Here is a 24,380-nt window from a genome sequence, read left to right as displayed (position 1 = left end):
TTGACACCACAAAAAGAGCTGTTACAAATATTTTTGTACAGATAGGTCCTTTGTCCTTTTGGGGGAGCTGACTCCCCAGGAGTGAGTGGGTGCTAAGGAAGTAGAGACAGTAAGCACAACACAGCACTCTTTCTTTTCAAGAATTTGCCAATGAAGAGACAGTGAGAATGTGGAGGTAGTGGGGAGAGGGGAGAGGCATTGCTTGGTTTTCCTTGGTATGGGAGAGGGGGAGACACAAATACAAGAGAAATATAGAGTAGGAAAATAGCCAATGGAGGAGAGATGAAAGATTGAAGACACTGAGGGAATAAATTATGGCAAAGACAAGAGGGCAGAAAAACAAAAGATCAAGGCCACAAGTGAGGGGTTTGCTTTTGTAAATTAGAGGGTCATATCTTCCTTTGAAATTGGAGAGAAGAAGAGGACGGATGAGAACAGTGAGTGGATTTGAGGAGAAAGGAACGTGGGGGCGCTCAAGTTGGACGGCTTCCATAAAAGTAGGCAGTACATGAATGAACGAAAACATCTTTATTAAGTGTTTGTCATGTGCTCCGTGCTGGGGAGGGTCTAAGTGGGATGCTGCATCGTCTTGGGAGAGGGAAGGAGGGGCTTGTAGACTCCGGGCCTTGAGAAGAAATATGGTTCAGAACCATCACCATAGAGAGCAGCCTCGAGAGTCAGGAAAGGGAGAGTGAGATATAGTTGTTGGGGGAGGGAGGGAAGAGGCAAAGATGGTTCCAAGGTTTTGAGGCTGGTAACCAGAAAAACGGTTACTTCCGTAGAAATAAGGAAGTGAGGAGGAGAAAGGAACGTTGAAGAGAAGGTGATTTCAGCCTTGGCTAGTTTGAGTTTGACATGAAGGTCATATTACCAGATGGAGATAATTCAGCAAGTGCCTTAAAAGGAAAAAAAAAAATCCATGGGGGCCCCAGGGAAAAGTTGGGGCTAGAAATGTGAATGTGGTAGGAGTGTATCTCAAGGTAATAATTGAAGCCATAAGGAATGGTTGAGATCACCCAGGATGTCAATATTAGAGAATGAGACCGGGGAACTTCTTTGATGAGGGGATGTCAGTATGATTAGTGAAATTTCCAAGCATGAAGGGAGAGGGTAAGGATAGAGAAAACTGAGAGCCAGATACTAATTCCTTCAAACTGTGGCAACAGGGATCTGGACAGGGAGAGAGGATCATACTTGGCAAGCTATTTCGTGACCATTCTCACAGAAGTGATGACAAACTTCATAAGGAACCACTTGTGTTAACACCAGTGATTGATTTCAGATTCAGGATCATAATCAGTATTTAACTTGCTAACTCTAGCTCAGATTGGGGCAAAATTAAAGACAGAATATTCACCTCTCCCTGAAAATTCCATTAACTTTTTAAACTTTATCATTTTATGAAACATCTTTTTGTTGTGGTTTTTTTGGTTTTTTACTTTGACCATAATAAAATCAAAGCAAAAACAAAACTCAAAACTTGTTGGAGTCTGGGCCTGCTCTATACAACTTGTAGTTAACCTCTTTGATTCTAAGAATAGAAAAAATTCTCATTTAGGAAAATGAGAAAAAAAATCTCATGGCTTATTTTCAGTCTCTATAATTTTTATTATCATATGCACTTTTTATAACATGAATGTTTGCCAGGGTATGAAGGACCCATGATGTTGTCCCAAGGGTCTCCTGGTGTGGGGACATCCTCCACTAATGCAGAATGCAACCTGCCTTAAATTATAGTCTGAGAAAGTGGTTTGAAGATCTTGTCCAAGGTCACACTGCTCATTTTTGTATTTATCTTTAAACACAATTTCTTAATTCATATGTGCATTTTATTTCAATGTTAAAAGAAATCGGGAAGGAATCACGCCAAAAGAAAGTACCCCTCTCTTAGAGAGCTGGGCTCCCAGGAAAACTCTCCTGCCCCTTGGGTAGAGATAGATCCCTTTCTATGAGGGAATAAATGGATGGACACACAGGACATAGCGTGCTGATGAGATCAGGTGCTTTGGAGCAGGCAGTGCAAAGGCAGAGTACCCCAACTACTTGTAAGGGGTACAAATTAAAAAAAATAAAAGCAATTTTCAAAAAATTAATTGTACAATGTTTATTGAAACACTTAATAATTACATGTCAAACTTAATTAAACTTAGCAGAGAATTGACATAGTTGGCCATTTCCATTGGGGAGCATTGCCGTAGAGTTGAGGTCCTTCACCTTGGAGCCCTAGGCCTCGTTTGGAAGCCTTATTTGCCGCTTGTAGCTTATGTGACCTTAGATAAGTCACTTAACTTCGTGGGGCATCAGGTTCTTCATCTTTAAAATGAGAAGATCTGACTGAAAAGTTGCCAAGTTCCCTTCCCAGTCTTAGTGCCTGTGAATTTGATGTTTGAGCCCCAAATGTTTCCAGCACTCAGGGAATAAGTAGGGCAGAGTGACCAGGGCTTTGTCTGGCATTGGGCAATTTGCCCTACAACAGGAAATTTAAAGGAGTTATAAAAAGCAGAACGATTGTGTTTTTCAGAGGAAAGAGGCAGAGGGTGTGGTACAGATGGGGCTGGCAGGCAAGTAAGGCAGGGAGAGGAAGCTGGTGAGCAGCTCGATTGTCCTGCTTCCCTCAGTGGTTTCCAAGTTTGTGGGGCTCAAGGGCTGGCTAAGTGGGGAGAGAGTCCCAGCCCTGGCCTAGTAAGCCCATCCTCGTAGGGCTGACAGCTGTGGCCTAAATGCCACCCGGGAAGATAGTGCAGGCACTCAGGGCCCAGTGGCAGACTGGAAAAGGAGATGGTACATTCGGCCCTTGCCCACCTTCTTCAGGGTACTTCTGCCTCCCTGATCCTGGGGATCTTGTGTTTCCTCCCAAATGTTGCCTTGCCACGATTCTCAAATCATGCCCAGGCACTGGGCAGAAACACCTGGGAAAGGGAAACATTCAGACCTGGGAAAGGGAAACATTCAGAGCAGCATTCTCTCCTGTCGGAGTTAGAATAGTAACATGGCAAAATCTCACTGCCTCTGTGACCCTGGGCAAGTCTCATCTTCAAAGTGAGGGGCTGGACTGTTTGGCCTCTGAGGTGGGGTGGGGTGGGGCAGACTTCAGGTAAGAGGACACATAGCCTGCTGGAGGGCCCCTACTTCTCCCTTAATCCTTGTGTCCTCCTCAAACCTTTGTCCTCCCAAGCTGAGCAGAGGTGTGTATATGGGTGTGACCTTGGGACAGTCCCCTTGGGAGGATGGAAGGGCCCCTCCCCCTACTTAGCTGCTTCTGCTGAGTCATGAGACTGGAGACCACTGCTTTGGAAGGGCTAACGTTCCCCACATCCCTAAGAGAGGCCGCATTTCAACAGCCTGGCCAAAAGAGCAGCAGGCCAGGCGTCAGGAGAACTGGGTTCTAATCCCTGCTGTGACGCTGAGCCTCTGTTCCATCCTCTGTCAAAGGAGAGGGTTGGACAAGGTTTTCCCTAAGGTTCCTCAGTCTGTGAGTCTCTGTGATTTGGGCCTTATACATCTTCTATCTAACTGTTAGTTTGTAAGGTTTTGGGGTGTTTTTTTTTAGAGAATACTCTGACAACACACAGTAAGAGTGACAAAAATAATCCTGCCTTTTAGCTCCATACCTCCATCATTATAACTATACCTTGAGAGATTTGATCAACAGCAACAACAACAACAAAAGCTATTCCAGGGTTTTTCATAGCGGCTTTACACATAATAGCAAATGACCTAAATGCCTTAACAGTCAAAGATGGTACATTATATCAGGGAATTAACATAAAAGAATATGGGGAAGCTAGGTGGTGCAGTGGATAAAGCTCCGGCCCTGGGGTCAGGAGTACCTGAGTTCAAATCCGGCCTCAGAAACTTAACACTTACTAGCTGTGTGACCCTGGGCAAGTTACTTAACCCCAATTGCCTCACAAAAAAACCAAAAACAAAAAAACCATAAAAGAATATGATAACTCATTTAAATGGACACATATCATTATAAAGTGAAACCTGGAAAGACTGCTCTGAAGTAATGCAAAGGGGAAAAACCCCAACTATAATGCTAGAAGGACTGGTAAGTGATACAGGATTTCTGGTGGGCCTTGGGAGGAGTGACTGAAATAGTGCTTTGGGAGCTGAAGAGTGTTATATGATGGAAAGTTACTTGGCCCCGGAGTCAGAGGACTGGCTCAAAGTTGGCTCTGCCCCTCACTACTATGACATCAGCCTCCCTGGGCTTCAGACTTCTCGTGTCAGATGAGGGAGGCTGCTCTGCATGGCCTCTGAAGTCCCTTCCTGCCCCACATCTCTGATCCTATGATTAATTTAAATGTAAATAGTTTCTAAGCAAGTTGACTACGCAAAACACTGGATTCCACTTCAGCTTGGGCTCGTTTTCCTTAAGAGTTGAACAAGCCTCTTGGACCTGGGGCTTTTGTTCTCTTCTCTATGGAAACAAGGAACTGAGCTAGATGAACCTTTTTGTCCCTTCTCAGTCTTCAGCCCCCTCCCCTAGAGCATCTTTCTGTATATTTGCTACAAATTAACACTCTCCCCCCTCTAACGCTTCCCTAACTCCCAGTAATCAGGTTTCTTGGATGCCAGATGTGAAGAGACACCTCAACTTAACACATAGTTGTTAGCAAGAATTCATTGAAATAGGAAGCTACTAAACGGCAGTGTTCCTCGGGGGAAGGGAGTTATGGGTAGGCAGCCTCCACAGTGGTGGCCTTGTGGTATCCTGGAGTCTCCTTGTCTCCCGAGACATAGCGTTAACCTCTGTCTTACCCCTATTTGGACCCCATCCCCCAAGTCTTTCATGCTGCTTGTTCCTGGAGACATTTGCAGTGCTCAGCCCGGGTACCAAGATACATAGTTAAGTGTCTGCCAACACTTGCCAGCTGTATGACTGTGGGGAGGTCATCTAACCTCTCCAAACCCTAATCTTCTCATCTCACAATACTGTGACAAGGGAAGCGCTTTGTAAACCGAAAAGTGCTTTATAATTGTCATCTGCTATTATTGTTATAGCATTAGCATGCTTTAAATCCCTTATGCTTCAGAAAGATCTGGAGATTGTATTGTGCCAGTTGTATCAAGCTCCAGGACATCAAATAGCCTCTTGGAAAGAGGTCTCCGGAGAGTTTGGCCTGATCATGGACAATGGAAAAGACCAAATGGATGTTAAAGTGTTAGTTTGTTGTCCAAGTTACATTGTGTACTTGGATGGACAACCTGTAGACACATGCATATACAGACACATATTTGGGACAAAGAGCTCGGGCCCAGAATTGAACAGAAGGAGAAAAAACAGTTAGACTGACTTCAAGAAAATACAGACCCCAAGCTTCCTATGGAATTAATGGCCAATTTGAGGCCAATATTCTGTGGGTATTGCTGTAAGGCAATGAGATGTTAATTTTAATAGTCTCTGAAGAAATCAGAAGGATGATCACATATAGGTCAGGGCTCGGTTTGTCCAGGCTGCAGCATATAACTAGTGAGAAACAAGAGTAAAAGATGACATCAGGAACCTGTGTGATGAGAACAGAAGATCGGCTGCTCCCATGTGAAAGGGAGCTAGGACAGGTGACTAGTGAGAGAACTCCTCTAGCACCTTTGTGCTGTCAGGAGAAAGCGGAGGCTTCTGGCACATTTGGGGAACCTTGGGGAGGACAGTGGACAAGAGTCACCAGGGATGACAGGCGGGCTTGGATGGGCTGTGATCTGCACCACTGAAAGGTATTTCCAAATTAAACAGATCTCAGACCCCTTTGAGTCTTGACCTGTGGGCTAAATATACAATGTGGCTAAAATGATGGTTTTACTTGTGTCCGCAGTCATTTATAAGAATGAAAACAGCGCTAACAACAAAAGTGTCTGTGTGATTCACATATGATCTTGTTGACTTAGGCAACTCCCATGTAAGAACTCCTCTCCCTGCCCCCACCCCCCACCCCATGCAGATCGAAGCCCGTTTGGGAAACAGACAAGCTCTAGGGAGTTGTTGGAAACCGGCCCAGAGTCACTGAACACAAATAAGAAGGTGGAATTTGACCTCAGGTGTTCCTGACTCCAAGTTGATCCCAGCATTCTGCCCTTCAGAAGGGGAGACAGAATAGCTGTGCCTAGCTAACCCTTCTAAAGCACTGGGCTAAGGGCTTTACGGACATCTCATTTGATCCTCCCATCAACCCTGGGAGACAGGCACTATCATTATCCCTATTTTACAGATGGGGAAACCGAGGCAGACCGTGTTTAAATGACTCCCACTGTCCCACAGCTAGTGAGTGTCCAAGGCAGATTAGACTCAGATCCTCTAAGTCCAGGCCTGCTATCTTTCTTATCCATTATGTCATCAGTTTGCTCATACATAATTTTATCATTATCAAATAAAACAGATTGAGGCTTATGTATGTTCTGAGTTGAATCATTCTAATCTATTGATGCCTGAGAGTTTTGGCATGGCATGAAATCAATTCTATTTCCTGACCAGTTTTCCATAAGGTATCACTAATGTCAATACCACTATGTGAACAGAACATTTTCTAAATCTCAGTTATAAGCAAGATAAGAATGCTTTGGGAAGGACCAGGGCTTCTCAAAGCTCTTTCCCAGCCCAACCCCTGAGTTCTAGGCTTCCTCCTGGCCCCAATGTCTGCCCCCCCCCCAGGGCCCCTTGGAGCTTCTCTCCTTTCTTTCTTCCCTTCCTTTTCCCATCGCCAAACAAAGAAATCCACAGCAACGACTCTGTGCTATTAAAAACGGAAGGAATAGGGACCAGACCTGCTGTGATTTCATTGGTCCAAGGACCTCCTGGGTGAAGAAACTACCTCTGCTAATGTAAACCTGCCTGCAGCTGCTCTGCAATTTATGTACAGTCTTGAACAGTGGCCTAGACCTCTCAAAGGTTAAACGACTTGCCCAGAGTCTCAGCCAATATGAACCAGAGGTAGGTCTTCAACTTCAGGTTTTTGGGGGCAGCTAAGTGGTGCAGTAGATAGAGTACCAGCCCTGGAGTCAGGAGGACCTGAGTTCAAATCTGGCCTCAAATACTTGATACTTACTTTCTGTGTGACCCTGGGCAAGTCACTTAACCCCAATTGCTTGACCAAAAAAAAATAAAATAAAAAACAAGTTCAGGTTTTTCTTTCAGGTCAACTTCAACTCAGGTTTTTCAGGCACCAAGGCCAGCTCTCAGTAATTTCCTTAAGAAGGAAATTATGTTAAAAACCATTTTTCTTTTATTTAGTTTTAGGGATGGGGTAGGTGAAGAAAAGGAGAAAGTAGGTAAAAATGAATGTGTTTGTAAGGCCTTGGTTAATGCCAGTGAATATTAGCAGAGGCGGCCCCTGGAACAGACAGATTTTCTAGGAAAAAAAAGTGTAGAACAAAGAAGCTATGGACAGGACACCTCCTCTTTTTCACACTCACACACATACAGATGTGCACATATATACACTCCAGATCCTGTCTGTGTGTTCTCCCAAAACTTTCTCATAACACCCAGTTTAAGAACATCAAAACCTTGTAGTTCCTAACAGTTGTAGCCTTAAATACCCCCTCACTAGTCTCAGAAAGCAGGGAAAAGGTGCCATATCTGGTAGAGAGCCATTTAAAATATTATTTTCTCCATTTCTGTTATAAAACAAAAACAGGTTAATACATGGGGACCCGACAAAACCACCAGTGAGATTAGTGGTTGATTCTATTAACAAAACAAAATTTAAAATCCAGTGTCGTGGGAAAGTACAAGTGTGATGAGATCTTTTCAATTCTGTCTATTTCAACAACAGATGATTTTTCTTTTCTTTTTTTTTTTTTTCTGTGGGGCAGTGAGGGTTAAGTGACTTGCCCAGGGTCACACAACTGGTAAGTGTCAAGTGTCTGAGGTCGGATTTGAACTCAGGTCCTCCTGAATCCAGGGCCGTTGCTCTATCCACTGTTCCACCTAGCTGCCCCTAAGTTAGTGTATTCTAACACCCTCTGTGAGAAATATATAAACTTTGTGTTTCCAGGAAAGGGAAGTCTTCTGAATTCAAGGCACATACGGCTGCAGTCCGAAGTGTAGACTTCTCTTGTGATGGCCAGTTTCTTGCTACAGCTTCTGAGGACAAATCCATCAAAGTCTGGAATATGTATCGGCAGCGCTTCCTATATTCCTTGTATCGGCATACCCACTGGGTGTGCTGTGCCAAGTAAGTTTAAAAGGAGTCGGAGTGTGTGCTTACATGTGTGCTTCCTGGTGTGGGTGAAAGTTTCCAGCAGCATCTATATTTCAGAATCTCTTTACATGTTTTTAATGTGTGAATAACAAAAACCCCTTTCTATCAGAATGCCAACTTTCTCTGCAGGCGTCCTTTTAAAAATCAGGCAGTTCTATAAACGAGAGACAGCATGGCATCTTCATAGTCAGGAAGCTCTGGCTTTGAGATGTACCTTGAGCCTATCCAGCTGCATGACCCTGGGCAAGTCACTTAACCCCTCAATGCCCTGGGCACATGACTCTCTGAGACTCAAAGTTGCCAAGCAGGTGCCAACCTGCAAGAAATCCCCCAAAACTCTATGGAAAGTTTCAATTTTTTTTTCAAATTTACAAAACTGTTGCAGTATGGGAAGTAACTTGTTTTGTATAACCTTGAAGAACTTTTAATCTGAGGTACATCATCTGACAGGGGTGGTAACACTAGTACAATGTGATTTCTTCATTCAGATTCATGCATCTTTTTTAGACAGTGATTTTGGAGTGGGGAAAGGAATGAAAAGCTAAACAAGTGTCTAGGATGATCCTATGAGGACTCTACAGACATCATCTTGTTGTGGGTGTTCATACCATAATAGTGAGCACGTTACCATCTTCATCTTTTCTTTACCTAAAGTTTTCAATTCAGTTTGTGATTTTATAATGGAAGTCAGTGGGAAAATGGATGGATGGGTGGATGGATGGATGGATGGATGGATGGGTGGGTAGGTGGATGGATGAATGAACAGATGGATGAGTGGATGGAAATAGAGATACATAGGTAGATAGAGATAAAGATTATAGAGATACAATATATAGATAAAGGTAAAGAGACATGACAGGGAGATAGATGAATAGATAGAGATGATAGAGGTAGATAGATATAGAGATGACAAATAAATAGATGGATAGGTAGATATTGGCAGAAAATAGATGTAGAGATGATAGATGGTTGGCTAGAGACGATAGAAGTAAATAGATTAAATATAGACATGACAGAGATAAATGGATGGATGAATAGATAAGTGATAGAAGTGGAAGGATAGATAAGGCATTATTAAACCCCTGCTGTACCAGGCACCATACCAAGTACTGAGAATACAAATACAAGCAAAACGAAACTCTCTTACCCTGGAGAGTACATTTTTTTTAAGTGAGGCAGTTGGGGTTAAGTGACTTGCCCAGGGTCACACAGCTAGTAAGTGTTAAGTGTCTGAGGCCGGATTTGAACTCAGGTACTCCTGACTCCAGGGCCAGTGCTCTATCCACTGCACCACGTAGTTGCCCCTAGAGGGTACATTTTTATAAGATGACAGACCAGAAGGTGATGGAAAGTAGGGAGAGGCAACCCAGGGAACATGAAAAAGGCCAAAGAATCAGTAACAGACCTAGGAAAGAGTTAAGCATGGCTGACCCAGGCCCTTCCTGAAAAGGTGGGCCTAGGCAGGAACTGACCTGCCAGTCAGAGGAAGGGGCCCCAGGAGTCAGGGTATCTTTGGGGTGAGAAGGTGGCTAACTCTGAGGTGGGAAGGTCTGAAGAGTCAGGAGCAGAGGCGGGGGAGAAGTGAGCTTACTGAACCAAAGTATTCATAAAATATAAGAGAATAAGTGCATCCAAATAAAGGAGTTGAGAATTGCTGGAACAATGTAAATATTTTTAAATTGGCAAAGTAAAGGCAATGAGAGGCAACTACTAAGCAAAGAGGCTACTTGAGCTTTGGGTTTTTTCTTTTTCTGATTTTTTTTTTGTTTGTTTTTGTTTTTGCAGGGCAATTGGGGTTAAGTGACTTGCCCAAGGTCACACAGCTAGTAAGTGTCAAGTGTCTGAGGCTGGATTTGAACTCAGGAACTCCTGAGTCCAGGGCCGGTGCTTTATCCACTGCACCACCTAGCCGCCCCCTGATTTTTTTTTGGCAGGGCAATGAGGGTTAAGTGACTTGCCCAGGGTCACACAGCTAGTAGACACTTGTTTTTAAAAACTAGAAGTGGAGAGTTGAGACAGAGATAGTCACATATGTGCCACAGAGTCCCCAGCTTATTAAAAGGGACATTAAAATATTTGAATTTTATCTTTATTGTATTCCCATAGGAAAAAATCCCTGAAGCCTTAGGTCTCACCTGCTAAAATGGAAGTTGCATCTCCCTAAACAGAAGTTGTCCTAAATTAGCTATCCTTCCCCTACTGAGCTAGGTACAGATACGACCAGATCGGACATGATGAGAGACTCACAAAGAAAAGAACTGCCACCTCTACTTCCTTCCCTTGGCTCCCAGGACGTGGGAGGAGGTCATTTAGTGGGGGGAAAGGTGGAGAGTAGCCCTTTGGGGCCAACATTTTGACCTTTGTACAACTGATTTGAATAATTAGCATGCTTTCTTTGACACTAGTCCCAGAGCTGAATATGGATGCCTTGTTGCAAACCAAATTTATTCTGTATTCTGTACAGTGTTGATGCCCCTTAAATGTAAAATAAGGTTACTAACTATTCTGTCAGCTCAGCCTGGCTTAACTCCCCTTGCTGTTCATGGAACGGAATTTATGGAAATACTTTGAAGATAGGCCATCTCTGCAGAAGTGAATGAATAAGCCTTGTGTACGTGTGCCCTTCCTTCTTAACAATGCCTTCAAATTCAGTGCAGATTATTTTCTTGTTTCTTGATTGCAGAAGATTTTGTTTTTTAAATAAAAGGTAAGCTAGTCTAACTTGCATTGAAACATTGCTATTATGGAAGCTTGTAGTGATATTTTATTTTCAGGATTCATGATTTGTATTTACTCGATTTTATTAATTCTTTCTGTTGTCTTGAGTCAGCAATGCGCTAAGGACTAGGGATGCAAAGAAAATAATGAAACAGTCCCTGCCTTCAGAAAGCTTACTTTTTTGGGGGGGGGGGCAATGAGGGTTAAGTGACTTGCCCAGGGTCACACAGCTAGTAAGGGTCATGTGTCTGAGGCCAGATATGAACTCAGGTCCTCCTGAATCCAGGGCCAGTGCTTTATCCACTGTACCACCTAGCTGCCCCCAGAAAGCTTACTTTCTACTAGAGGAATACACACATAGACAAATAAGCATAGTATGAAAAAAATTGAAGGGGGAGGAAGCACTAGCAGATGGGAGGATCTGCAAAGGCTTCACGGAAGAGGCATCTGAGCTGGGTCTAGAAGGAAGATCCAGTTTCTGAGAGGTAGAGATGAAGGGGAACCCCACTCCAGGTACAGAAACCAGAGTCTCTGTAACTGCCCAGAGGTGGGCAATGGAGAAATTAATTCAGCAAATGGCTGCTAATCCAGTGTGGCTGGGACCAAGAATTTATCAAGTGGTAGTATGACATAAATCTAGAAAGAGAGATGGGTCTTAAATGCCATGTTAAGGAGTTTTATTTTATTCTCAAGACAGTGAGGCACAATTTTGAGCAGGGCTGGCATCTGGTCTGCCTTGGGCGGAGGTAGATGCCTTTTGTAGGTGTGAGGAGATGGAGTGAAGATGGGAGAGACTCTCCCCTTGAAGGTCCACCCCACTGGCTCGTTTTGCGTTTTCACCCCCCAGACTAACTCTTTTCTTAGCTCCGGAGTAGAAAGCCATTCATGGCTGAGATGCTGTGTGATTACTGTACTGAGCTGATGCTTCCGATTGGATAGGCTGCGACAGTCATCCCGAGATGCCATGAGGACCAGGTCTAGGGTGGTAATGCTTGAGTGGAGAAAAGGGGCTGGAGGGGAGAGATGCTGCCGAAAGTAGAACTGTCAAAACTTGGCAACTGATCAGATATGGGAGTGGATGAAGCAGAATTAAAGATGGCTCTGAGGTTCTGAACCAGGTGATTAGAAGGATGGCTTTGGCCTTGACCTAGATAGGGTAGTTCTCAGAAGGGGCAGACTCAGGAGGAAAGAGAATGAGTTCCGTTTTAGATATATTTGATTTGAGGTTTCTGTGGGGGTATCTAAGAGCTAGTTGATATGTTACTGAAGTTCAAGAGAGAGATTAAGGATGGATATGCAAATTTGGGAATCACTTAGATAGAGATAGTCCCTGAAAACAGGTATTGAGCTCTTTAAAAAAAGTGTTTGTAGAGAGAGAAGAGAAGGCTCAGGGCAGAGCCAGGAGTTGGGGGATGGGGGAAGAAATCCCCACTCGAAAAGGGCAAGAGAGAACCTATTAGCAAGTCTGACTGGTGGGAGGAAATCCAAGACAGGGCCATGTGGCTGAAATGGAACTTTGACCCCACACATAGGAATTGTCCATTATCACCTATTTTTTCCCAACACTCAGCCCAGTGGGTGGCACATAGTAAGCACTTAATAAATGCTTGTTGTCATTTTTTTGTTTGTTTGTTTTTAACAAAACCTAAATATTTTGTTTGTTACCATGAACTTTATCTTATTAGACTGGCTTGTAAAAGACCATCCAAATTCTTTATTCGGTCCAAAATTTCCCTAGTATGATAGAACCGGGAGGGTGTCAGAAATCATCTTGTCCAAGCTCCAACTAACTATTGTTATTATCCTGGATAGAGACTCTCAACCCTCCACTGTGCCGCTGATCTCATCCTGGGCACATCTTATCATCCTGTGACATTCTGTTTGGTGGCCTTCCGTAAATCCTCTCTTGGGAGATGCTCCCAACAGTCTCAAGCCCATCCACTGAGAATGTTAGTATTCCTGTTAGCTGAGCAGCTAGCCTCTTTTAGAGGTCTCTGAAGCCTTCTCTCACCTCCAAATACCATTGGTAATATGCTGTAGCTTCACTTAGACTCACCATGTATCGTTCAATTGCCTTTCGAATCACCTGCTACTTTATGGAACCATTGTGTTCCATGATTCTTAGCCACATGGCCTCATTACCAGCAGAGGATTGGATTTTGTAACAGCAAGAAACTTGGATTCATTAAAAATCTTGTGCACTCAAATAGAAACCAGTCTGATGTTCTTCCTTTATTTGTTTGTGGCCCTAATTCTTTGCGTATTAGTAGCACATGCACACTCATTCACACACACACACACACACACACACACACACACACACGCACACACACAGAGCTATACAGTGTCCCAAAAGTCTTAGTGCAGTTGAAAGCCTTTAAAAAAAAAATTTAGTACTGAGACTTTTGGGATACCATGTATATGCTGATAGAATGACTGGGTTGGCTGCTCTTCCTACAACCTATGTTTTCTAGGTCCCATGGGTTTTGGGGTTTTGTTTGTTTTGGCGGGGCAATGAGGGTTAAGTGACTTGCCCAGGGTCACACAGCTAGTAAGTGTCAAGTGTCTGAGGCTGGGTTTGAATTCAGGTCCTCCTGAATCCAGGGTCAGTGCTCTATCCACTGTGCCACCCAGCTGCCCCCAAAATGTCTCCTCTCTCTCTCTGTCTCTCTCTCTCTGGTTTTGTTTTTGTTTTGGCAGGGCAATGAGGGTTAAGTGACTTGCCCATGGTCACACAGCTAGTTAAGAGTTAAGTGTCTGAGGCCGGATTTGAACTCAGGTATTCCTAAATCCAGGGCCAGTGCTTTATCCACTGTACCACCTAGCTGTCCCTGAGTGGGTTTTTTTTTGTTTTTTGTTTTTTATCAATTTGGCTCTCCCAGTGTGGATGGCTAATCAGATCCCTTTCTTAAGGAGGCTTTGTCATCTTTCAGAGCTCAATGAAATGAGCACAATAAAAAGGACCCTCTGGAGAGCCTCACCATGGCTAGGTCATCCCTTTCCCATTTGGTCTCTGCACAGGATATCCGCAACACCACAAACAGCTTGACTGAGCCAATCTCACTGAACATGCCTTGCTTGATGTTAATCCTCACCTGATTGGCAAACAAAGTCATCTCCATGATGGCATCACAGGTAGAATTTCGAGCACTTTTCACACGTGGGAGATGCCTTGTTTGAGGAGGGCCCTTCAGCCCGCATGTTGTTTTTACCTCCTCAGATGATTTGTTGGGAAGATGTTTCATTGCTACTTGTTCACAAAGTACATTGGCTCTTGAGATGGTAGAGGCCATATGTGGTGGTGGCGGGGCTCGTTGGAAATAAATCACCATGGGGGCAGCTAGGTGGCGCAGTGGATAAAGCACCAGCCCTGGATTCAGGAGGACCTGAGTTCAAATCCGGCTTCAGACACTTGACACTTACTAGCTGTGTGACCCTGGGCAAGTCACTTAACCCTCGTTGCCCCACAAAAAAAAGAAAAGAAATCACCATAGGAATGTCAGCGTTCTCTCTGAGTTCTTGTTTGTTTGTTATATTTTTTCCAATTTCATTTACAAAAGCACAGAATGATTTAGCTTAGCTGGGCTCACCCAGGTTCATTTTCTCCATTGTTCTTCACTGCTCCATGTGTGGGATGGCTGCTCATAACCTCCTATCCTCTTTCCCCTCCATAGTGTATCACAAATTAACTTGTACTCCACACTGGCAGTGTTCTTCTGGCTGTGGCTAATCATTTGGCAGAGAAGTCCAGGATTTCCTCGCGGAAATGGTTTCTCAGCTCTAGAGCCATCACAGAGTGAGGCAGATTAGGCCCGGGCCTCAGGTGTGCCAACCTGGAGGGCACCCAAAACAGAGATGAAATATGCATCCGCTCCCCCGACGCTGCCATGTGCGGCCCACTCTTAGGTTAATGGGTCACCATTTTCTCTTCCTGACTCAAACACAGAATTAGCTCATTGTGCTGCCAAGGGGCCCCTTTGGCCTCCTTGTGCCAAGTCTTTGCGGCCAGTTGATCTTCTAAGACGTGGCCATTTTCATATCTTTGGTCCCCTTTTTCTTCTTCTTCCAGTTTTTCAGAGTGTGCAATGTTTAAACAAGCAAGGGTGGAGCTGCCATATTTACACAAATTGTTTCTTTCCCATACGTGTCCTTTCTTCCAATTTAGTATTGACTGAACTTTACACTCATCTACAGAAATCTGAATGCTGAGCCTGAGATGACGGCCTCGTTAGGGACCTGTCATTTTCTCCCTACTGAGATATATAGTCAGTTTCATTTTTTGTCAGGGACTTGCTTGGGCAAGTCACCCACTCCCCGGGGCCTCCTAATAATACGTGTTACTGCTCACATCACCTCGCCTCCATTTGAGAAGCATGTTTCACAAGTCTTAAAGCTCTGCATCTTTACCCGATTTGTTATTACTAATGAACACCATTCATATCAGAATTATTAGTGAGAAGTATTGATGATAATTATCATTCATTCTCTTCTTACCCCTGCCTCCCCCAATCTGCCCTCCCTTTTCTTTACCCTTTTTCTCCCCTGCTTCTGCCCTCCCTTTTATCAGGACCCCCCCTTTTCCCCTTACCCTTTTACTTCCATAAACAATAAGCTAAATTTCTTTATCCAAATGAACATATATGTTATTCCCTCTTTGAATCAAGTCTGATGAGAGTAAGGTTGAAACAATACTCATCCCTCCTTTCCTTCCCTCTCTTGTAATAGGTTTTTTGCACTTCTTCATATGATATAATTAACCTCTCCTTTCATTCTCTCCCATTCAACCTCCCCTTTCCTCTTCTCCCCATAAACTCCCTTTTTTCACCCCTTAATTTTCTTTATATCATCACATCAAAGACAATATATATTTATATTCTCTGTGTATATCCCTTCTGTCTGCCCAAATAGAGATACTCTTAAAGGCTAAAGTTGTAGCTAAACTGTCTAAAATATCTAATGAGTAGTCACCAATAAATTATAAGCTTTAGCAAGAGTTAGACTTTTAAGCATTTATTAAGGAGAATAAGAATTTGGTAAAAAGAGAAGGAAAGGCCTACATTCATCTATCTATTAAAGGGAGAGCGCATTTCTAGCTCCGCTCTCTGCCAGAGTCCACAGGAAAGAGCGAGTCAGAGCACCCGGCTCCCCCTTCTTCCTCCCACCAGCAAACGTCATTTCCTGACACCAAAGAAAAGACGCATGGTCTTGCCCTCAGAGACGTTCACCTCATGGCGCAGCTTTTCTACAGTAAGTCTCCAGCAGGTGGCATCATTCCAATCATTACAATACAGTTCTCAAGAGTTATAAGTATTATCTTCCCATGTAGGGATGTAAACAGTTTAACCATATTGAATAACTTTTTCCCCCTTTTTACCTTTTTAAACTTCTCTTGAGTCTTGTATGTTAAGATCAAATTTTCTATTCAGTTCTGGTCTTTTCATCAGGAAAGCTTAAAAGTTCCCTATTTTATTGAATGTCGATCTTTTCCCCTGAAAGAGAATGCTCAGTTTTGCTGGGTAGTTCATCCTTGGTTGCAATCCAAGCTCCTTTGCCTTCTAGAATATCATATTCCAAGCCTTGCGATCCTTTAATGTTGAAGCTGTCAGGTCCTGTGAAATCCTGACTCTGGCTCCATGATATTTAAATTGCTTCTTTCTGGCTGCTTGGAGTATTTTCTCCTTCGTCTGATAATTCAGGAATTTGGCTACAATATTCCTTCGAGTTTTCCTTTTGGAGTCTATTTCAGGAGGTGATTGGTGGATTCTTTCAACGACAGTTTTATCCTCTGATTCTATAATATCAGGGAAGTTATCTCTGATAATTTCCTGGAATATGGTGTCTAGACTCTTTTTTCTGATCATGGCTTTCAGGCAGTCCAATAATTCTCAAATTGTCTCTCCTGGATCTATTTTCCAGGTCAGTTGTCTTTCTAATGAGGTATTTCACATTTTCTTCTATTTTTTTCATTCTCTGTTTGACTGATTCCTGGTGTCTCATGGAGTCATTAGCTTCCATCTGTTCAACTCGAATTTTTAAGGCATTGTTTTCTTCAGTAAGCTTTTACACCTCCTTTTCCATTTGGCCAAATGAATTTCTTAAGGAACTGTTTTCTTTAGTCAATCTTTGTGCTTCCTTTCCAAGCTGTTGATTCTTTGCGCTTCCTTTTCTAAGCTGCTGATTCTTTTTTCATAATTATCTTGTGTTACTTTCATTTCTCTCCCCATTTTTTCTTCTACCTCTCTTAATTGATTTTTGTTTTGTTTTGGGGTTTTTTGCAGGGCAGTGAGGGTTAAGTGACTTGCTCAGGATCACACAGCTAATAAGTGTCAAGTGTCTGAGGTCGAATTTGAACTCAGGTCCTCCTGAATTCAGGGCTGGTGCTTTATCCACTGTGCCACCTAGCTTCCTCCTCAATTGATTTTTTAAATCCTTTTTGAGCTCTTCCAAGAAAACTTTTTGTCTTGAGACCAATTCATCTTCCTTCTTGAGGCTTCACATGTGGGTGATTTGAGAGTATTGTCCTCATCTGAGTTTGTGTTTAGCTCTTCCCTGTTGACAGAGAAACTCTCAATGGTAAGAGCTCTTTTTTGTTTCTTACTCATATTGCAGCTTTTTTTTTTTAAGTTGAACTCTGCTCCTGGGGCACAACGGTCACTGTTTCAAGCTTCTTGTGCTAGGGGATAGGGGCTGTGTCACCGGATTTCTACTCTGAGGCCTCTATGGCTTGTGAATTTCTCACTACCCTGGGCATACTCCCTGCCCTTGCTCCAGGAGCTGGGATGGCCGGCTCAGTCATGCCTGTCCCATGGGTGGCCCTCCAGCTGGCAGCCTACCCCCTCAGCTGATGCTGGTGCATCTCACAACTGGTCCACTGCACCACCAGCTTGCTGAGCCAGGATCAAGGGGCCTCAGTTGCTCTGCTGTGGCCAAGAGCTTCCTGATGACTTGTTCAGATCCCCTCTGTGCTGCTCTGCACTGTCTGAACTGTGCTGCACTCCCTTTTTGCCTGAGTGAGACCGACCTTTCCTGAAGTCTTCTAAATTATCTCAAGTTGGAAGATTGTGTCTCTCTGTCTTTTTGTAGGTTCTGTAGTTTCAGAATCTGTTTAGAGGCTTGATTTAATGTTTTTGAAGGAAACTTGGGAGAGCTTTGGTAACTTCCTGGCTTCTCTCTGCCATCTTGGCTCTTATCATTCCTTCTCCTTTGAAAACAAGAAAAAAGAGATCTGAAGGAAAGAGGAGTCCTGACCCGGGGCAGGAGGTTCCGTGGCAGAAGGGAACCAATGCTTGGTTCTAACATACAAAGAACAGGAAGCATTCTGAATAGAGAGTGGCTGCTTGGGTTCCAAGAAATGATGGTGTTTGTCTACAGGGGCCATCAGTTCAGTTGTTTTTAGTCATATCTGACTCTTTGTGATCTCATTTGGAGTTCTTTTGGCAGAGATCCTGGACTGGTTTGCCATTTCTTTCTCCAGCTTATTTTACAGGTGAGGACACCAAGGCAAACAAGTATGTGACTTGTCCAGGGTCACACAACTACTAAGTATCCAAGGCCAGATCTGAACTCAGGAAGATGAGTCTTTCTGACTCCAGGCCCAGCATTCAATCCACTTTCCTTAATAATTTTAATAATAATAGCTAACATTTATATAGTCCTTTAAGGTCACAAAACACCTTACAAATATTATCTGATTTGATCCTCACGACCTCCTGGGAAGGAGGTGCTATTCTTATATCCTCTTTTTACAGATGAGGAAACTGAGGCAGGAAGAAGTTAAGTGATCTGCCCAGGGTCATGCATCTAATAAGTACTGAGGCAGGTACTGAACTCAGGTCTTCCTGACTCTGAGGCCAGAGCTCTATCTACTGTGCCCTCTAGCTGCCCCGTGCATGTGAACTTCTGACCCACAGAGTAAAAGATAAGAACATAAGAACGGCAGGAAGTTCCTGGCCAGAGATGAGGCCTGATAAGCACAGTCTGGTAAAAAGACACCAATCAAGAAGGCTGTGAAAACCAACTACAGAGCCGTGCCAGGCTTGATGAGGTAGCTAGAATGCAGGAGAGAGGGGAGCACGTGCGTGCGCACACACACACACACACACACACGTGTGTGCACACGTGTCTGTGTATGTGTGTACGCCTTGCCCCAGATCTATCATATCTGAATTAGGCGCTGGGCATGACACTTGGACAAAGCCACCTCCACATCTAATGGAGGGTGACTGAGAAGACAAAGGGACTGGAAGCAGTTCCCCATACCTCGTGAGAAGCGGTCAAAGAAAGGGGATGTTTTGCCTTGTAAAGAATAGAACAGTCTTGATAACTGCCTTCATGAAACTGAAGATCTTATTTGGCTCCAGAGCTAGCTAGGTGGCACAACAAATGCCATGCCTGGAGTCGGGAAGACCTGAGTTCAAATCCAGCCTCAAACATTTGAGGCTAGCTGTGTCACCTTGGATAAGTCACTTTGTTTGCCTCAGCTTCCACATCTATAATATGGGGATGATAATAGCCTCTCCCTTAGAGGGTTATTGTTAAGGATCAAATGAGATCATTGTAAAGCACTTAGTAGAGTGACTGGCGCATAGTTAGGGCCATATAAATGTTAACTGTTATTTGTCACAGTAGTAATAGTAGTCATAGTCATAGTAAATATTTTTGATTGAACTGAATTATACCACAGCTACCAAAGGAAATTGTAGTAATTTGTCAGCCAGAGCACTTTCAAAAGGCCTGAGCCTTTCCCCCCTCTACCAGAGGTCCTTTGATATATTGTATTATTTTAAATAATTACACCCAAACACTATAGGCCAGGGTTTGGTCAACCCAAGACAGTAACTTACCAGGGAAGTTCTCTTTAATCCACATGAACTGATTGGAAAACTGAAAAACAATTTGGAAGAAATTAGATTTAGACTAGCATCTTTCACCAAATTCCACAGTAAGTCCCAAATAGCAGCATGATCTAAATTTAAAAGGTCATATCATTTTTAAAAGATTACATTTATGATGAGAATAGAAGAGATCCTTTTTTACAACTGTGGCTAGAAGAGAAATTATTTTAAGTTTTTAAAAATTATCTCTTTTGTTTTTATATCACCTTTATCTCTCAACATATCCTCCTCCTGTCATGCCAAGAGCTATCACTTATAGCAAAGGAGAGAGGGAGGGAGGGAGGGACAGAGGGAAAGAGAGAGAACACAGTTCAGGAAAAACTCCAAATACATCAACTAAAGTGATACAGGGTTCCACACACACAATAAATGAACGTAGAGCAGAAGGGGAATTGTTGAGTGTTTTAATGGTTTGGTAAATATTTAAACAAATATTTAAACAAAGACATAGGGGCAGAAAGTTAAAGGCAGAGAGAGGTGGGTTATTTTTTCAGAACCACTGAGTATGGATAATAGTCTCCCAATTATAATTTGCTTTAGAGATGATTGTCAAAATCATTTCATATAATTATTTAAATTGGAAAACCTTGGTATAAAAATATCTCATAATTATGCAGTAAAATTGATATGTGATATGAAATGATGACTCTCAATTATAGATAACTTAAGTATATAATACATTTAACACCATAATTCTTATACTGTCCTGCTTGTCTGTCTCTTTCTTAACTTCTACTTTCTGTGTCTCTTCCTTAACTTCATTTTGCTTTCTTTTTTTGCATATGATAAATGTTTCATTAATACTATTTTTTCCTTTATTATTTCCCTCCCATAACACTCCCTCTCTAAATAAGACAAATGCCCTCCCTTCTAAAAACTTAGTACTATCAAGAAAAAACGAATTTTGGCAATGTTTACATCTCTAGTCCACTGTCTTTTTCAAGAGGTAGGAAATAGGATACATCATCAATCTTTTGGAGTTATTTTTGTTCATGGAATGAATCATTTCTCTTAATTTTTTCAAGGTCACTTTCCTTTACAATGTCATACATAATATAGATTGTTTTCTTGATTCTGCTTTGTTTACTCTGCATCAGTTCATACAAGTCTTCACAAGCTTCTCAGAATTCGTCCATTTCGTTGTTTCTAATGGCACAAAATACTTCATTGTGTCCATATACCATAGTTTGCTCAGCTATTCCTCCAGTTGATAGGTACTCCCTTTGTTTCTAGTTCTTTGCTACTGCCAAAAAAAAAAAATGTTGACAGAAATATTTTTATATGAATGGCTCCTTCGAAAGAGTTTGTTGAATTCTTTGGAGTACAAGACTGATTGTAGTAGCATCACTGGGTCAAAGGGCATGAACAATCTCGCAACTTTTGGGGTATAGTCCCCAATTGTTTTCTGGAATGGTTATACCAATTCACAGTATTCCCAATAATGGATGTGTGCCATTCTTCTTGGGGCTCCTTGGAAAATGACTATTCCTTTTTTCTTATCTTTGCAAATCTGATGGGTATCAAATAAAACTTTGAAGTTGTTTTAATTTGCATTTCACTTGTTAGTGATTTGGAGCCTTTAAAAAAACTGAACTGCCTATTCATATCTTTTGGTCTTTTATCTATTGAGAAATGGTCCTTGTTCTTATATATTTGAATCAGTTCCCTATATATCTTGGATATCAGATTTTTTTATGAGAAAAGTTTGCTACAAAGAATTCTTCTGTTAAATTATTCCTTTGCACTGATTTTGTGCAAAACCTTTTTCAATTTTACGTAATCAAAATGATCTATTATATCTCTTGTATTTCTTTCTATCCTTTGGTTAAGAACCTTTTTCCTCGCCATGATTGTGAAAGGCATCATCTTCACTGTTGCTTTTATTTGTGTATGATATAACCTTTTATATCTAGGTCATGTATCTGTTTGGAGTTGAACTTGGTATATGGTTTGAAGTGTTTGGCTAAACTGAATTTATGAATTTATGTAGGTCAGTTTGCCTAGCAAAAGAGTGTCTTTACCGCATAGTAGTTGGATCCTTGAATTTATCAAACACTATACTACTAAATTTGTTTGCTTCTATGTTTTTTTTTGGCACCACTGATAAAGTTTTCTATTTTTTAACCAACACTAAATATTTTTAATAATTATTGCTTTTTAGTATAATATAAAATCTGGTCTTCCTACGTTCCTTTGTTTCCCATTTTTCCCACTATTTCCCTTGAAATTCTTGACCTTGTGTTACTTTAGGTAAATTTTGATTTTTTTTTCTAGTTCTGTAAACTAATCCTTTGGTGATTTGATTAGCATGGCACTGAATAAATCATTTAATTTAGGTTAGTATTCTCTTTTTTTATTATATGTATACACATACACACACACATATATATATATATATTCATGTTTATATATACGACCCAACCATAAACAATCAATAGCTCCCCAGTTATTGAGATTTGTCTTTGTTTCTAAGAAGTCTATTTTGTGTATTCATTGCAAGTATGTTCATATGTTTTGGTATCTGGACTCCTAATTCTTTTACAAGTTCTGTATTTACTTTGAATGGAATTTCTCTTTTTAACTCTTCACATTGGGTTTTCTTGGTAATGTATAAAGAGATGAGTGATTTATATGGATTTTTTTATGTCCTGTGGCTTTGTTAAAGTTATTGTTTCAATTAATTTTTAGTGGAATTTCCCGAGTTCTTTAGGTAAATCACACTATCATTTGCAAAAAGCAATATTTCATCAATATTTCATTTCTTCTGGGACTATGTTTATTCCCTCCATTTATTTATTTTTCTTAATATTGCTAGCATTCTTTCAACTATGTAAAGTAACAGTGGTGACAATGGACATGGTTGCTTTACCCCTGTTCTTACTGGAAAGGCCTAACATTTTTCCATTACAAATAATACTAGCTTTTGGTTTTAGATAGAAATGATTTCTCATATTAAGGAGAAGTCCATTGATTCTTGTCCTTTTTACTATTTTTAACATAAACAGGTGGTGAATTTCATCAAAAGTCTTTTTCTGCATGTTGATAAAGTCAATATAATTTTTGGTTTTGTTATTAATATCATCAGTTATATTAATCATTTTCCTAATATTCAACCAACCTTGTATTTTTGGTATAAATCTGATCTGATTACAGTATATAATCAAAATTTTGGCTATGTTATTGTAGCTTCTTTCTTTAAATCTTTTCCCATTATTTTTGCATATATATTCATTAGAAATACTGGTCTATAACTCCCCCACCACCACTATATCTCTCCCTGGTTCAGATATCAGGATTATATTGTCTTACAAAAGGAGTTTGATTAGGATTCCTGCTTTCTCCATTTTTGCAAATAATTTATGCAACATAGGAATTTATTTTTCTTTGAATGTTTAATAGGATTAACTCATAAATTAATCTGGTACTTTCCCCCCTTCAAACTGCCTCCAGTTTTGTCAGCACATAATTGAACAAAATCGTTTCTAATGATTTCCTTTATTTTCCCTCCTTTTGTTGTGAGGTGATTTTTTTTTTCATCTTTTATATTGGCATTTTGGTTTTCCTCTCTTTTTAGGAATCAAATTAGCTAAAAGCTTATCTGTTTTTATTTCTTCAAAAATTTTTTCTTAAATTTATGGATTAATTCCAAGATTTTTTCCCTAAAATTTATCTCTTATTCTTAGACGTTCTATTTTTGATGATTAATTAGGGGTTTTATGAGGTTTTGGGGGGGCAGGGGGCTTTTTGTTTATTTCATTTCCAGTTTATTGCTCCGTTCCTTCTCCCTTTTGCTGATGCGTGTTGTGTTTAAACGTATGGATTTTCTCCTAAGGACTTTTTAGTGCTTTCCCAGGGATAGGTGATTTATTTTTTTCATTGACACCACCTGCTTACTAGAACCTATCTTCTTGTGCATTCCAGATTTTCAGCTGATGGAAGACTAATAGTATCATGTAGTGAGGATAAGACGGTAAAAATCTGGGACACAACAAATAAACTGTGCATCAATAGCTTTACAGACTCTGAAGGGTAAGTCAAGCCATTCTGGCCCATTTGGATGCTTGCGTTTCGTTAAAGAAGACTTGACTCTTCTATTAATCAAATGAAAATGACAGTGCCTGACATCTGGTTCATTTTTCCCTGATAGGTTTGCCAACTTTGTGTCTTTTAACCCCAGTGGTACGTGCATAGCTTCAGCAGGTTCTGATCATACAGTGAAACTCTGGGATATAAGAGTAAACAAGTTACTTCAGAATTACCAAGGTGACAATTTCTAAAGCATAGCAAATAACGTCTTTCTAGACTCCTCCTTAAGCCTTTGAACCCCTTTATGGCCTAGCCTGGTCCTTTTCATGAGTCCCCAAAGTGGTACCAGCCTGCCTTTGTACTGGTCTGAGAAAGTCTACCGGCTTGACAGTGACTTTCTTTACAGTGTCCCAGGGATGTAAACAGAGAGCCATTTCTGTTGATATTCCCTTTCAAGTAGCTAAGAGACCATTTCCTTTCACTTTTTAGCTGGCCAGCACAGATTATGTATCCTTGTTCCCCTTATGAAGAGACTTTT

General features: G+C 41.5%; 1 protein-coding gene across 3 annotated transcripts in view; it reads left to right on the top strand.

The window, feature by feature from the left end:
- Positions 1 to 24,380, top strand: part of POC1B (POC1 centriolar protein B) — a 109,350-nt gene that overhangs the window by 21,132 nt on the left and 63,838 nt on the right. For all 3 annotated transcript variants that reach the window (XM_043968105.1, XM_043968106.1, XM_043968104.1), the window contains exons 4-6: positions 7,998 to 8,177; positions 23,738 to 23,845; positions 23,964 to 24,079. In XM_043968105.1, the coding sequence (XP_043824040.1) occupies positions 7,998 to 8,177; positions 23,738 to 23,845; positions 23,964 to 24,079 (404 nt within the window). The remainder of the gene's footprint in view (positions 1 to 7,997; positions 8,178 to 23,737; positions 23,846 to 23,963; positions 24,080 to 24,380) is intronic.

This window comes from Dromiciops gliroides, chromosome 5 (genome assembly GCF_019393635.1).
Source record: "Dromiciops gliroides isolate mDroGli1 chromosome 5, mDroGli1.pri, whole genome shotgun sequence".
Taxonomy (NCBI): Eukaryota; Metazoa; Chordata; class Mammalia; order Microbiotheria; family Microbiotheriidae; genus Dromiciops; species Dromiciops gliroides.
Note: the sequence above shows the minus strand (reverse complement) of the source record. Positions and strands in the feature narration are given on the sequence as shown.